The sequence below is a fragment of the Phycodurus eques genome, chromosome 7 (genome assembly GCF_024500275.1).
Source record: "Phycodurus eques isolate BA_2022a chromosome 7, UOR_Pequ_1.1, whole genome shotgun sequence".
In the NCBI taxonomy this organism is placed as follows: domain Eukaryota; kingdom Metazoa; phylum Chordata; class Actinopteri; order Syngnathiformes; family Syngnathidae; genus Phycodurus; species Phycodurus eques.
The window spans coordinates 20011208-20028075 of NC_084531.1; the positions used below are offsets into that span (position 1 = coordinate 20011208).

At 39.8% G+C, this 16868-nt stretch overlaps 1 protein-coding gene across 3 annotated transcripts in view; it reads left to right on the forward strand.

Annotated features, from left to right (window-relative positions):
• Positions 1-16149, forward strand: part of vaspb (vasodilator stimulated phosphoprotein b) — a 37576-nt gene extending 21427 nt beyond the window's left edge. Inside the window, exons 2-14 of one of the 3 annotated variants that reach the window (XM_061680954.1) lie at positions 3187-3358; positions 4855-5035; positions 9650-9716; positions 11135-11232; positions 11559-11824; positions 12972-13087; positions 13277-13328; positions 13477-13504; positions 13592-13637; positions 13855-13911; positions 14262-14331; positions 14461-14518; positions 14846-16149. In XM_061680954.1, coding sequence (XP_061536938.1) covers positions 3187-3358; positions 4855-5035; positions 9650-9716; positions 11135-11232; positions 11559-11824; positions 12972-13087; positions 13277-13328; positions 13477-13504; positions 13592-13637; positions 13855-13911; positions 14262-14331; positions 14461-14518; positions 14846-14880 — 1246 coding nt within the window. In that variant the 3' untranslated portion in view covers positions 14881-16149. Of the gene's footprint in view, positions 1-3186; positions 3359-4854; positions 5036-9649; positions 9717-11134; positions 11233-11558; positions 11825-12968; positions 13088-13276; positions 13329-13476; positions 13505-13591; positions 13638-13854; positions 13912-14261; positions 14332-14460; positions 14519-14845 lie in introns of all 3 variants that reach the window. The other 2 variants (XM_061680953.1, XM_061680955.1) reach the window with 2 other exon arrangements.
• Positions 16150-16868: the final 719 nt, after the last annotated feature.

Consider the following 16868-nt stretch of genomic DNA (forward strand, 5'->3'; position numbering starts at 1 on the left):
CGAGCGGTATCGTATTAAAAGTACATGAACATACCTCAAGCAATCCTTGAATTAGTCATCTCCCGAGCACCGGTGACCAACAGCACACGTTTTCCCCATTCTGTTCTTATAATACACACGACGTGATCCATTGTTGTTGTTGTTGCCATGGCAACGAGTGTATCCAGTCACATTTGAGTTGACAAGATAAAGCCCAGTGATCGTACAAGACGGGATGACGTGGTATCAGAATACAAGATTTTATTGCAGTAGTCTGACATAGTTTAATCGTGAAGTTTAATTGTGAAAGCAAAGCAATTTTTTTTATATAGCGCTTTTCATACACAAGGTAACGCAATGTGCTTTACATGATTAAAAACATTTAAAAACAAAGAAAAAAACAGCTTATAAACATTTAAAACAAAGAGGGGAAGAAATACAATTAAAACAGTGTACAATGCAAGAAATATTTAAAAGTGGAAATGCTCTAAAAAGCACGGTAAAAAAGAAGAGTTTTTAACCTGGATTTAAAAACATGCACACTTGGGGCTGACGTCACTTCTGTTGGCAACTTATTCCATTTGTGTCCTGCATAATAGCTAAATGCTGCTTCATCATGTTTGCTGTGGACTCTGTGTTCCACTATTTGACCCGAGGCTGTTGATCTCAGAGCCCTACTGGGTTTATATTCCATTAGCATTTCATTCATGTATTCAGGACCTAAACCGTTTTGTGATTTATAAACCAGTAGCAGAACTTTAAAATCTATTCTAAAGCTGACTGGAAGCCAGTGTAAAGACTTTAGAATTGGAGTAATATGCTCTGACCTCTTTGTTCTGGTCAGAACCCGAGCTGCAGCATTCTGAATGAGCTGCAGCTGTTTAATGCTCTTTTTAAGGAGTCCAGTCAGAAGACCATTACAATAGTCAAGTCTACTTGAGATAAAAGCACGGATGAGCTTCTCCTGGTCTGCTGGACACATGCAAGCCTTCACTCTAGATATGTTCTTCAGATGGTAGAAGGCAGTTTTGGTAATTAATTTGATATGACTGTTGAAGGCAGTTTTAGTAATTAATTTGATATGACTGTTGAAAGTCAGGTCTGAATCGATCAGAACATCAAGGTTTCGGACTTGGTCTTTGGTTTTTAAAGAGAGTGACTCCAGATATTTACTAACAGCAATCCTCTTTTCTTTATTGCCAAAAACAATTATCTCAGTTTTGTTCTGGTTTAATTATCTGTTTTAGACAGTGACACACCACCTCAATTGAACTGTCGTCATCTGGAGACACTGCTAGCTATAACTGTGCGTCATCTGCATAGCTATGATAGTCAAAATTAAAGTTCTGAAGAATTTTAAACAAGGGTAGCATATACAGGCTGAACAGGAGGGGTCCAAGAACTGACCCTTGAGGAACCCCATAGGTCATTGGCATTCGATGAGATTGAACACTTCCAATGGTTACAAAATAACCCCTTTCCTCCAGGTAGGACCTGAACCATTTAAGGACTGTTCCATTTAGTCCTACCCACTTTTCCAACCTGTTCATTATGATCTACCGTATCAAAAGCCGCACTGAGGTCCAACAAGACCAGAATTGACACCTTTCCCGAGTCAGTATTCAACCTTATATCATTTAGCACTTTGATAAGAGCATATTCTGTACTGTGATGAGTTCGGAAACCTGATTGAAATTTGTCAAAAAGTCCATTTAAGTTCAAGAAATTGATGAGTTGATTTAAAAATAACTCAATAATCTTGGGTATGAAAGGGAGATTTGAGATGGGTCTATAGCTTGCTAACATGGAAGCGTCCAGCGTTTTATTTTTTAGTAGAAGCTTAATGTCAGCTACTTTTAAGAGTTGTGAGCTCGTCAACCACAGCAGAGTGCGAGTATTGTTGAAGTTGTTGCTGATTATTTCAGAAAAGTGTTGCTGTCTAGCCCTGACTAACCCTTGGTTAAAATTACAAAGACTTTGTCTGTAGAGGTCATAGTCAATTTGGAGTTTAGTTTTTCTCCACTTACGTTCTGCTACACTTTGATTTAGAGGTCTTTACCATCATTGTGCTCCTCCATGGTGTTCTAGGTCGCCTCAAGATTGTTTTAGTTTTAATAGCAGCGACAACATTCATGACATTTGAAAGATAACATTTTTCTTGTAGTCTGTTGTAGCCGGGTGTTACATGTTGTCTGTCTCAGGCGTGTTGTCTGTCCCACATTGCTGCCATGATTTTTTTGGGGGGATTAAGAATGGGATGTTACTTAAATTCATATGCGACACAAGGCAGGTTCGCCACTTTATTGGTGGTCAGATATACAGTAGTAAGTCAGAAGACACGTGACAAGGTTAAAAATAAACTATCTTTTGGATATAAATATACTGGACATGATGGCAACACGGAGGAAAAAGTCTTCTGCGGAGACGATCAATGACGTCGTTGGTCGGATCGGCGTATTTGACATTTAAATCGATGAGCGTAAAATGCTAATTATCGGCCGATACCGATCAAGCCGATCAGATCGGTGTAAAGTCTATCCAATACCAAACAGCGAAGCCAAGTATCGTCTTGTGTACAGCCATTTTCAGGTCTCTCCAGAGATGCTCAATTGAATTTAAGTCAGGGCTCTGGCTGGGCCATTCAAGAACAGTCACGGAGTTGTTCTGGAGCCACTCCATTATTTTAGCTGTGTGCTTAGGGTCCTTGTCTTGTTAGAAGGTGAACCTTCGGCCCAGCTCACCGCTGGCTCACAGCCTGCTCATCGCGGCATATTGAGGCATATTTGACTTGGTCATTCCACGACATCGTATGTGACTAAGCAAGTCGAATATGCCTCGATATCCTGCGATGAGCAGGCTGTGAGCCAGCCTGAGCCAGAAGTGATGTATTTTATGCCGCGAGGAAACCTTATGCCGGAGCCACAAAATGCGCCAGCTCTTTCTCCAATATGGGGTGCTGTGTGTACATTGAGGGAAAAAATGAACTTAAAATGATTTTTGATAATGGCTGCATTATAAAAAAAAAAAAAAAAAAAAAAAAAAAAGAGTGGAAACATTTTAAAGGGTTCTGTATACTTTCCATACCCACTGTATTCGCAAGGCCATAACATAACCTGGTCAGGGTAGAGATTAGTGCTCTGATAGGTATGTTGTTCATGCTTACATATAAAGTCACACACCGGAAATGTATTCTGCCTGTCATTGTAGTGAGTCGAGTATCTGCCAGGCTCGGGCCACTGTGATGATCTACGATGACGGCAATAAGAAGTGGCTGCCGGCAGGTGCTGGATCCCAGACCTTCAGCAGAGTCCAGATCTATCACAACCCCTCCAACAATGCCTTCCGAATAGTGGGACGCAAGATGCAGACAGACCAGCAGGTAAAGTGACTCGCTTTGGGTTATGTGTTTAACCTATTTATGAATTATTGAGCAATGTGCTTGCATCCATGTTTAATTTATTTACTCATCTGTCATATGGCATGTGGACAAGGCTTTTGTCATATTTTGTTTCTTCAGGGTGTAAGTGTTTACTTCTCCTTTTTGATCTTAATCTTATGGTCTAATTCTGCAGGTGTTTGTTTTGCAATAACTTTAAGTTGTGGTTTGTGCTGTTACCATATTTGGTAAATAACTGAATTGGGAAGAAGCTGTTTTGTAGCCCAGTGTCCCAATAAAGCTGTGATTTATGTCTTCCAATTTGTTTAGCAAATCATCAGATGTAATTTTAGAACTGTGTTCTAATTCTTAATTAATCTGATGTCATACAATTTTTTTTAATTTGTGACTTCAGAGGTCATATTTTGGTTAAACTGTCATGGATATCATCATGTAATATCTCAGTATATGTTTTGAAACTTCAGCTCAGTGAGCATGTACTGTAAATTATTAACTCCACCAGTCTGTGTGCTGCTCTCATAAAAATAAAAACCACAAAAACAATAACAAAGTACCAGCAATGGCACGAAATAAATTTGTGGCCATAGAACCAGAAATGTAATGTGGCAGTAGCATAGCCACAGATATGGTACACTTTACATTTACACTTTTCCACTGTAAATAAAACCTAATACAGTGCTGTTGTACACTCACTTCTTATTACGAAAAGTACTGGGGTTTTTTTTCCATTTCTTTCGCCTGCAACCGAAGGACATCAGTATCATTCAATTCAAGTACGATCTGGTTAAGTTATTACTAGATCTTCTGATGACTCATGAGATAACATTAGATAAAGGTGGAGCCATCAAGTTTCAGTAATAAGGGTTAAGTGAGTTTGGAGGGATCTATTCTTGACTACAGTCTCATTCAGCCTGCTGCCTCAGCATCTCAGTTTAAACATTCACCACGCTAAAGTACTCCCCAGAGACAGTCTTAAAGTGGATTATGTTTCCTGTGAGATAGCTGGCCTGTTCAGGCATTTCCTGTGACAGTTTGGGGAAAAGGCTCATTACCCAGTCTGGGGCCTTTTCTCTTAATGTGTCCAATAGTGGAGATTGAGATCACCAAGGGCCAACTATGTAATAATGCATCTTTCCTGTTCTTTCCCTCGAAATGCATTTTGGTCTCTATGATACTCACCTTTCCTCTTTGTGCTCTGTGGAATCCAGAGGCTGTTAAACAAATAGTGAAATGACATGTCAGCACATTCAGGCAGCACTCAAAACAGCACTCAAAACCACATCGTTTCCCTCCTCATTCATCAGCTTGACGCCACCTACTGGATGGAATAAAGAACCATGATGCATGAACCATGACTTTGGGTTTTCTAACCAGTGACTGAGGAATCTTCCAGATTATACACAATTGTTTTCTGATCTTTTTAGTTACAGGAGTAAGTCAGGGTTTTGAATAGATCCTTTGTCCTTGTCTTTGTACAGGTGGTTATAAACTGTCCTATTGTGAGAGGGTTGAAGTACAACCAGGCCACATCTAATTTCCATCAGTGGCGGGATGCTCGGCAGGTGTGGGGGCTCAACTTTGGCAGCAAAGAGGATGCTGCGCTCTTTGCCAATGGCATGACACATGCTCTGGAGGTGCTCAACTCCATGGCAGACGCAGGTGCTGGTTCTCACTCCCTCAAGCAGCCTCAAAAGCTGTTTCTCCAATTTTCATGTTTGCTTCCCACATATTGACTTGTTTTTAATTACAGTGTTGTCAAATAGAATTAATGCCGAGTCTAGGATGCTAGTTTATTTTAGTTTGAGCATGAAAGAAAGGCAGAACAAAACAAAAAAAATAAGGAACAGTTTAATGAACAAAGAAAGAAGGTACATCAATCACTTGTCCCAATTGGCTTGACCAAAAAGCAATAGAAAGTTGTAGAACAGTGTTCAATTCTACCCATCAAAACTCATCTTTGTGGTTTTATACGATGTACTATAATATAAAGTACTGGTTATTATCCTATTTAATGAGGAAATTCTAATTACACAAAGTTGCAGTAATATAGACTATATTGCCCAAAGTATTCGCTAACCTGCCTTGTCTCGCATATGAATTTAAGTAACATCCCATTCTTAATCCAAAGGATTTAATACGATGTTAGTCTACCCTCCTCTGGGAAGGCTTTCCACAAGATTGGGGGAGAGATTTCAGACAAGTCTATCCTCCCAACTTTGTGTTCCCAACTTCCTCAAAAAATTGGGGATGACCCTGGCCTTTCCGGTGCAGAAAACAAAGTCCATACAGACATGGATGAGAGACTTTGGTGTGGATGAAATTGGCTGACCTGCACAGGGTCCTGACCTCAACCTGATGGAACAATTTTGGGATGAAGTAGAGCAGAGACTGAAAGCCAGACCTTCTCATCCAACATCAGTGAGTGGCCACACAAATGCACTTCTGGAAAAATGGTCAGAAATTCCCATTAACACACTCCCAAACCTTGTGGACAGCCTTCCCAGAAGAGTTGAAGCTGTTATAGCTCCAAAGAGTGGACGTCATATTAAACCCGATGGATTAAGAATGGGATGTCGCTTACTGTATTTTCTCATATATAATAGGCATTCCGCCCCTAAAAACAAGTCATCAAATATTCATTGAAAATCCATGGAATGTATTATACATAGTTATGAGGAAATTGGAAGATTTTTTTCACATTATATAAACGTATACCGGTACCTAGAGGTTGTGGAAAAAGGTGTACTTTCATTCTAATATGATATGTAATGTCTAATGTTACAAATTTATATACAATACGGTCAATCTTCACTGCCCACCTAAGAATCATAACGTCCTCGCGGGCACTGCCATATCATATCATACATCTGTTGCTGCCGCATCAGTTGGCGGCATCGGATTAGCATGTTTACTAGACGGCAGATTTCTTTCTTGTACCACCGCTTCACAGAGAGCACACCTCCAAAGTTAAAAATGTTGAGTAAAATAACATGTTCAGAAGAAAACCGAGAAGTCAACCGTCCGGCACACCAAAACCTATTGTGGAACAAATTTAATAATTGTCAACCCACCACCACAGTACTTTCATTCCAATATGAAATGTAATGTCTAATGTTACAAATGTATATACAGTGGGTACGGAACGTATTCAGACCCCCCTAAATCTTTCACTTTCTTATATTGCAGCCATTTGCTAAAATCATTTCATTTTTTTCCTCATTAATGTGCACACAGCACCCTGTATTGACAGAAAAAAAAATAGAATTGTTGAAATTTTTGCAGATTAAAAAAGAAAAGTTCTGAAGCCACTCCTTTGTTATTTTACCTGTGTGCTTAGGGTCATTGTCTTGTTGGAAGGTGAACCTTCGGCCGAGTCTGAGGTCCTGAGCACTTTGGAGAAGGTTTTTTTTATCCCTGTCCTTGGCCACATTCATCTTTCCTTTGATTGCAACCAGTTGTCCTGTCCCTGTCGCTGAAAAACAACACCACAGCATGATGCTGCCAGCCCCATGCATCACTGTTGGGACTGTATTGGACAGGTGATGAGCAGTGCCTGGTGTTCTCCACACATACCGCTTAGAATTAAGGCCAAAAAGTTCGATCTTGGTCTCATCAGACCAGATAATCTTATTTCTCACCATCCTGGAGTCTTTCAGGTGTTTTTTTTAGCAAACTCCATGCGGGCTTTCATGTGTCTTGCACTGAGGAGAGGCTTCAGTCGGGCCACTCTGCCGTAAAGCCCCGACTGGTGGAGGGCTGCAGTGATGGTTGACTTTCTAGAACTTTCTCCCATCTCCCGACCGCATCTCTGGAGCTTAGCTGCAGTGATCTTTGGGTTCTTCTTTACCTCGCTCACCAAGGCTCTTCTCCCCCAATTGCTCAGTTTGGCCGGACGGCCAGCTCTAGGAAGGGTTGTGGTCGTCACAAACGTCTACCATTTAAGGATTATGGAGGCCACTGTGCTCTTAGGAACCTTAAGTGCATCATAAATTTGTTTTGTAACCTTGGCCAGATCTGTGCCTTGCCACAATTCCGTCTCTGAGCTCTTCAGGCAGTTCCTTTGACTATGATTCTCATTTGCTCTGACATGCACTATGAGCTGTAAGGTCTTATATAGACAGGTGTGTGGCTTTCCTAATCCAATGGACAGCACCTGTGTTAAATATGAGTGTCACAGCAAAGGGTCTGAATACTTATGGTTGTGTGATATTTTGTTTTTCTTTAATAAATCTGCAAAAATTTCAACAATTGTTTTTTTTTCTGTCAATATGAGGTGGTACATTAATGAGGAAAAAAAATTACTTAAATTATTTTAGCAAATGGCTGCAATATAGCAAAGAGTGAAAAATTTAAGGGGGTCTGAATACTTTCCGTACCCACTGTATAATACGGGGAACTTTCGCTGCTTCCCACAGAATAACGAGGTCTCGCAGGCGCAGCAATATACACGTATCTGTAAATGGTCCGGAATGTCGCAGAGTGCGGTCGGAATGTATTTCTGAACACACCTGATATCATATCTGTGGTCGCGTCCATTTAAGGGCATAGGATTTAATCCAATCAATCGATGAAAACTTTATTTTTAAGGCCCTTTCATACAAAAACAATACAACTCAAAGCGCTTCACAGCAATATTAATAAATCAAAATAAATCAACACTGCCCGCCACTTGTCCACACGACACAGACACACGCACACACATATAGGTTAGAAATAATCCCGTAATGGCCCAATAACCTGAGTCTGAATACAGCGTATCCCGGTGAGGAACAGCATCTCAGGGAGCTGTCAGCACGAGGACTGGACCAAAAGGCCAAAGGCCACCAGGATGGATCCCCCGGTGAAGCCAGAGCCTGCACACACGCCAATTTAGCATCTTTACTAGATGGTAGATTTGTTTCTTGTACCGCCACTTCACGGAGCACATCTCCCAAGTTAAAATGTGTCGAGGAAAGGGACAAGTTACTTTGCTGCTTTTAATAAAGTGATCACAGTTGCCATCAGAACCGTGAAGCAGTTTGACATGAAGCTACTGTGAGAGTATAGACGAAATCCAAAGAAAAGCTCTTACCCGGTAAGACTGTACTATTTTCAACACTACTACTATAATGTTATACGTATCATTGAGCAGTAATTTGAGTCCATCACCGTCTGTTTGTTGCCAATATGAGAACACAAGAAGAAATGGTAGAGGCGACACGAACATTTGATTAAAAATATCTGATTTACATCAGCGCATGCACAGAGCAGAATATTTCTTTGAAAAACCAAATAAAATAGGCATAATTCATGTTTTGAGGATGGATGGTATTAAATCTATGGTGCGTTTTATACATAAGTGGAAGGGTTTTTTGGGATCGATTTTGTTAGTGCGTATTTTACTCGAGAGCATATAAACGAAATTACGGCAAACTCATGCGAGTCAAGGCAGATGAGGGAATACTTTTGGCAATGTACAAAATAATATGGCCATAGTTAAGATTATTTTCCAGTAAAGCCCCGCTATGGGGGGATGGCAACCCTTGCTGCGAAGAGTGAAAAAACGTGACTAATTGACATCCCCTCCAAAGTTTTTATAATTGCCTAAATGTTACACATTTTACCCTACAATCCACAAAAATACCCTCCAGAAATAAATGACTTCCATATGATTTGATTTAAAGAAAAAAAGAGAGGCACCACGAGTGCATGTACACGCGGCTAAGACTCTCTGTAAACTCTACTAACAATCCAGCCGAAATTTGGCTCATATCAGACATGCAAAGATCTTAATCTCTAAATCTTCAACAATTCCTGTTCTTCCTTGACACCAATTACTACTTTCCTGTTAGCTAGTGCTTTGACCCTCATCTAGTGGCATCTTAGAGGCATGATAAAAAGAGCCCGAAAGTAAGCAAATATGTGAGGGTTTTTTTCTTCTTCAGTTTTTCAGCAAAAAAGCTGACAATTGATTACAAAGAGAAAAAAATAGGTGAGTTCATAAATGGCAAACCACAAATAAGTTGGGGTTTACTGTATTTTCTCATTCCATTACATCGCAAATACATACAGTAGATCTCTCCTCCTGGGCAATATTACTGCACTCTTATTCTTTTACTTTGCAAAACAATATTTGAAAAGTTTAATTTATTTTTGAGTACTGTACGTCTATTTTATAAGATTAAATAAAACACCACACAACCAGGAGCATAGTAAAAAAAAAAGTTTGGTGGTGGGTATTTAAACTTTAGTAATCTTTACATTTAATTTGTTTTGTGCATTGTATTTTGGCAGGCTATGCAACCCTTCCGCGGCCGATGTCAAATGGTCCATCTCCTGAAGAGATCGAGCAGCAAAGGAGGTAATGGAGCTTGACATATTCTTTAAATGCCTTCACATGACAGATCCACTTTAAAGGTTTTCTGTTGTTCTGTATAATGATACCATAAATTCAGATTACATCCTCTCCGTTAAGTTCATTTAACAATCAATAGTCAATTCAGGCAACCTAAGCTTTGCAGTTGTCCTCTTGGCTGTTTTTCACAAGCATATGCACAGGATTTGATGGCATTAGCCTGACACTGCTAAACTCTGTCAGGCCCTGTAGGTTAAATGTTAAATGGACAAGGCCAGCACATCTCACATCAGCCCCACCTTCTGTTCTCTACTGCTCCTCCAGTAGCGACCATTATGCTGGCCCGCACGGACTTTGCATTAACCCTTAATCTCATTTAGACTAAAAGGTTTGTGATAGGCCTGCAAGACTGCCTGTCAAATCAGTGTTTGTCCTGCTTGTTGCTGCCTAGCTGTGGTTTAGGGAATAAAGCGCACATTTACATGCAGGTCAATATTATTTGCACTCCTGGTTTTAGTCGTGATGAGTGCCCAAATACTGTATGAGAAACATGTTTAACTACAAGTATCAAACTGTAGTAAGTGATGTTGTCCCGATCAACCCACCGCCACTGCCGTCAGATGATGAAGCAAAGTTTTAAATGACTGTGACTGCACACGATTGTATCCTTTTTTTGGTATACTTTCAAGTTGTTTGTATTCTATGCGAGCTGTGCTGCATACAGCTACAGAATACCAGATGTGGTGGGGACTTAGTCGAAGAGAATTGAAGCAGCTCGAATTAGGCCACAGTGTCCATCTGTGGACTTCTTGGTGACAACACAACTTGTGCAGTATACTTTATATTACATACTTTATAATGAACTGTAAATCAATGCAATTACTGGTTTTAGTACTCCAACTGATGACTTCAGTTGATTTGCATACATCGTCCAATATGTTGGACAATAGCTTGTTTATTATTTCCTACTGGGGGAATCCAGGGATTAATAGTGGTCCGGCTGTTTGGATTTATTTGGATCAAATTCAAATTTAAGCCTCTTTTAGACAGAGATACCACAAAATTGTTGCATTGGAGCCATAATCGCAGTTTTGGCACTTCATCCCGCAACCACATGCTGTAATTAGATGCATAATGATTTCAGCGCCAGCGTCCGGTGTGACATAACGCAAAATTTACTACGAGTTGTAGTACTAGCTGCAATTACTAGTAAGCTACAGTTACTTGCAAAATAGTATAGAGCAGGTGTCACCAACCTTTTTGAAACTGACTAACTTCTTGGGTACTGATTAATGCAAAGGGATACCAGTTTGATGCATATTTCTGAAGTAACAAATTTTTATAAACTTTTCAACTATATTAAAATCTGTTATTGATATTGCATATTAAGAAGCAGTATAGCGGTGACAACTATGTGTTTGAAGGTTGGAGCAGCAGAGGCTTGAACAGCAAGAACGGGAGCGACATGAGCGAGAGTGTCAAGAAAAAGAGAGATTGGAGAGAGAGAGACAAGCTGCAGCAGGTCAGGGAAAATGACCTGTTTACCAGTCTGATATATTGGTTTTTGTTTTTTTCCCGATTCTTCTGTGACATGTATGTGTTTAGATCTTTGTTGGGTGCAGATGCAGGTGTATAATATGCATGCAATTATACCTTGTCCTAATTGTGACCTAATACAAGATGCAGTGCCACTTCTAAATTCACATCATTTGTAGTCAGCTGCTAAAGCTATGTATAGTTGGCCATATGAATGTCACTATTTCCTTGAGTCTTGATAGGTCATCAGTAGTTCACAAACATGTACTCAGGGCCAAGATGATGTACTAAGATCACCGTCTCATTTTTTAGCACCTGTTCCTCCTGCTCCACCTATGGGCCCCGGGGACCTTGCTCCTCCACCTGCGCCTCCCCCACCACCAGGGCCTCCTCCACCACCTGGGCCTCTTCCAGCTGCTAGCGCTCCTCCCCCTTCAGGACCCCCATCAGCTGGACCCCCACCAGGAGGACCACCGCCTCCCCCACCGCTGCCATCAGATTTAGGGAGCCTAGGTGGTGGTGGAGCCGGGGGCTTGGCTGCTGCCTTGGCAGGAGCGAAACTTCGTAAACTATCTAAAGTGAGTATGAAGCAAGGACTACAACATTGTGAACAGTATTAGTAGCTTCATTTACATTATTGGTCATCATAAAGAGGCTGTTTACACAAGACCAAACAAAGAACGCTTTTTACAGGGCAACTTCAATGTTGCTCTCCAAAACATAAACCTTTAAAAATTGTCTCAAAGTGTAAGTTTTTGAAAAGTCTCTAAACACTGAAAGGCACATTTACATTGATTCATGAATGGAAGAACAGAGGGCTGTTTTTTTGTGTGTGTTGCTCAAGATTATGAGCTTGATTAAGTTTCTCCAGCAAAGTGTAGATTTGCAGTGACCAGCAGAGACGCCTTACTCTCAATACTCAAATTCTCAACTCAAATAGAATATGGAAGTCTGATGGAAAATAAGTATAGGGCATACAAATGACAGAATCTTTAGGTGTTTTTGCTGTTATACAGCAATAATTAAAAAAAATAAAATGCATCTGGACGTTGAACTTTTTAAGTAAAAACAGACAAAAACTCTCTTGTTGAATGTGCCCTTAGTCCATTAGAAACAATTCTACTGATGCAAGCAAGCATTTCAGGTTTTGCAGCGGCAAGCGCTGAATTTTGGATCTAGGCCTTCAGTGGGGACTTAAGTGACATAGTCCACCTCATAATTCCACCACTATCACATCGAAGTTTTACAAAATAATATATAAAAACGCACTATACTGTAAATATACGCGTCATTACAGAGAGAGAGGCTTATTGCGTATTTGAGGATGAGTGCCATTATTACTACGGCAAGAAACATACAGTAGTTAATCAGAATCAGAATCAGAATCATCTTTATTTGCCAAGTATGTCCAAAACACACAAGGAATTTGTCTCCGGTATCACCTCCAAACGACTCCAGACCGGTACACTACAATATAATAATGACTTCCCAATCACTAACATGACAAAAACATAAAAACCTGAAATAGAATATATCATACTCACCAAAGATGTTTTGTAGACACTAGCCGCTTCTGTGTCATCATGCTGAATTGTCACAGTACTACTTTATGTTGGCTGCCTGTTGTTCCTCTAGCGGCCTGGTGGTGTTGAGGTGTATCAAGTTGTGGTCAGATTCCACACACTAGGTATTGTATAAATTGTAACCATTTTCTATTCTCAGCAGGAGGACGGATCTGCTGCAGCTCCAGTGGGCAGAGCAGATTCCAGTCGCAGCAGCAACTCTTCTGTTGGAGGAGGTGGCGACCTGATGGGTGAGATGAGTGCCATCTTGGCCCGAAGGTAGATGCAATAGCAAAGAATTTCAACATTTCCATGTCCCAAAAAATAATGGTTGTCTCCTACTTGTTACAATTCAAGCATTTATGGTCATAATTCATGTTCTTCCTCAATTGTATCATGCATTTGAAAAACTTGAAGCAAACAGTGAACTTGGTTTTGACCTAAAAACTAAATTCCTTGTTACATCAGGAGAAAAGCAGCTGACACTGGAGAGAAAGTCCCTATGAAGACACAAGACAATGTACGTAGCTGCTTATTTGCTAATTAAACCATGCCCACAAAGAAGCCCCCCCAAATTGGCCCTGATAAAATTTGACACTGGGGGCACAAAAATTTGAATCTGTTGCAGGATGACTCACTGTAAACAGGTCTTTGTTTTTTCTACACAGGAGGAGCCGGAGCCTCAAGGTCAAACTGGTGAGAACCCAGGATTTGTAAGATGTTGCCGCCATTCATTCTCAAACAAATGCAATGTTTATATTTTTCAAACTTTATCTTTATCAGAGATCATAAGAAGACCTTGGGAGAAATCATCATCCACTATGACCAGGTAATTAATGATCCACATGTAACTAGGCTGTCATTATCAATCTGTTTCATTTAAGCATTGCGTGTTAGAACTCACTCCAACTCTTGTCCTCCATCAATGTGCATGCAACTTCACAAATATGTGCATGCTTTTTGCACCATTGTCCAAGTTTGATGTTGTAAGTGAATGCCCACCATTTCCATTCTAAGAAGCGAGTGTGTATATGTCTCACTAACAGGAATAACTCCATTCCCAAGAGCATGGATTCCACCACCCCCTTGTCCCAAAGTTCCAGGTATAAATATTATCCCATCCACTGCGTCCTTCACTCCCCTTGCTTTTTCTTTTCTCAGCCTACTGGGCAACACAGCTTACAGATGATAGAGCACACAAGAATGTACTCTGTGTTTGCACTATTCACCTTAGGAGACAGAAGTTCCACGGAATGATTTTGTTGTATTGCCATTGGATGTGGGAGTTTTGGTCAGTGCTGCCCCCTTTTGGTCAAATTACGGACACTTTGAAAGTTTCATAGCTGGTTGTCATGTTGTGGATTGTTTAGCCACAGTTTCTGACTTTCTCATTTTAGTTTTTTTTAATATAAAACACAAACAGAATTTGTCTTTTTTTTCTGTCATTGCACAGGGTGAAGCCTGCAAACAACAGTAATGACACAAGTGGAGTAGATGACTCGGATTTAGAAAAAATGAAACAGGTAACTTCATTGGGGAGCATAGTGCTCTCTCACGCTCACTCTCACTCACACACGCGCAAACTACAGCTTTTCACAAATGAATGAACTCTTTTGAAGTTCTGTCTGTGACTCCTGGTAATTCTTCTGCAGGAAATCCTTGAGGAGGTGCGAAAAGAACTTCAAAAAGTAAAGGAGGAAATCATAACAGGTGAGAATACAAAACCATCATTGGGTGGAACAAGTATTTTGGGTGTTTGTTTATTCAGCCAGAATACCAGGCATCTATTAGAGGTAGCGCTTTTAATGGGGGGAGGTCTTTACTTAAACAAATGCATTTTAATGGTAAGATAATTATCAATTACAATCACTGAGGTGAAGGGGGTGTCTATTTGAAGTATGCTGATTAAGTGGGCAACATCCCGGGCAATTATTTAAGGCATGGCATCTATTAGAGCGAAGGCCACTATTTTAATAAAGTATGCATAAATTTACCAAAATGTTGACCCTTATTGTTTCTCCCTCTCCTTCTTCACAGCCTTTATTCAGGAGTTGCAAAAGAGAAGCACATAGCTGATGCACGTCTGGTGTAGCAGAGGGATGTGATAGATTGAGGCCTGCTGGGACCTTTGCTCTACTGCACCATCTAATGTAGCCCAGGGATTTCTCATTTTCTCTTCTCTACGTCTCCCACAAGCATTGCGTTCGTGTCACCATGCATACATACTCTTCATGTAAATGGTAACCCAGGGAACCTCCTCAGGCCACCATCCAACTTGTTCAAAGATCACTCACTTTTATGGCGATCCTGTCTCCCCCGTTCATTTGTCCTTTTTCCAATGTGTCCTCTATGAGAATCAGTTGAGAGTTACAGCTGCAGCCACATTACGGCTTTGTTGTCATCGTTAATTTTCATATCGGGAGTCTTTCTGCTACTGGCGTCCTCTTCTGACAGATGCATTTACTGATAAAGCAGTATTCAGGGATATACTATTTGCCACATTTTTACTGTAACAGCAAGATGCTGGAATGTTGGGATTTTGCGATTCTGCTTTCTCTCAGCATACAACACCTCAAAAACAGCTATACTTCTGTCAGATGTAAGATGGTAGATTATTTCATGTAATGATAATTGGAAGACAGAAAATAAATAATTAGGGACTGAGCAGAGAACCCAACTCCCTGACTTCTGCCGTGTCTTTCCACCACGTGGATTTACTTCTCCCGGCACAGCACAGCACAAAAAGCCTTCACTGCTGCAGGAAGAACCGAGCAAATGGATGCTGATGGACTACCAGATTGCTGTGAATGAGGATTGTGTTGTTGTTTTATGATGTGTGAGAAATGTATTCTCTTTGCATTGCACTTGTTCCAGAGTAAAGTGTGAGCATGTGCCACACTGCCTTGACAGACTTTTTTTCTTTCCCCCCCCCCCTCACAGTCTTAAATGAAATATTTGTTCCCCAGTGCAGTGTCCCTAAACTGTGCTTATGGTGGTTATTTTCTTCAATTCGTAGCTATATTTTCTACTTTTTTGAAAAACATGGCCATCAATAGGTCAATTAATTTGGCCATGACCAACTGCCTTGAAAATGAATATATAAATGGATAGATGTATTTGTTTTGAGGGAAAGTGCTAGTGCAAATGAACTGGTTTTTATATATTAATTAAAATGACTGGTGAATGGGGATTTAGTTTTTCCTTTTGATTGTTATTTTGGGTTCATGGTTTCATTTTCTAATAGAATCTAGGCTTTTTACACTGAAATACAAAGAAAACTGCTTAGAGACACTGGATTAGAAATGCCTTTATAGTCGAATACAGCTGCTTCTTGAAATGCATTTCTTTGTCTTGTCTTTTTGCATCCTAAAATGTCATGATCAAGTATATTGACATTTGCATCTGCTTGGTAAAATTATTTTGTCTATGTAATACTGTAGATTATTTAATTTTATTGCTCATATTACACTGAGCACCCAGACCAGTTTGCGGACCTTTTCTGTAGGTTGTCTTTCTGCTTTCGTCTTTAGAATCACTGATACCCCTCTTTGGGACATCACAAGAAAAGCTAAAGCAGAAAAATACTTCTGGAGCTCATCTTTTTGATGCTCACTGAGCTGAAGTTTTGGATTTAATGACCTGACGCAAATTGACGATTTGAACTTTCCAGAAGATTTGTATGCCTTTTTCCCTCATAACATTTTCCGCTGTAGAGGTTTTGAATTTATGTTGTTAATTCAAAATGCAAGGATTTGCGTCATCGGCGATGAGATGCGCAAATTATATATATATTATATATATATATATATTATATATATAATATATTATATGTATATTATATATATATATATATTATATATATAATATATATATATTATATGTATAATATATATATATATATATATATATATATATATATATATATATATATATATATATATATATATATATATAGGGGAAGAAAGAAACTATTGACCATTATTTTGAGGCATATTCTAATTAAAGGAATGAATGAAAGCGCAAAAAAAGCCAATATCAGCTCAGGTCTGGATTCAGTGTC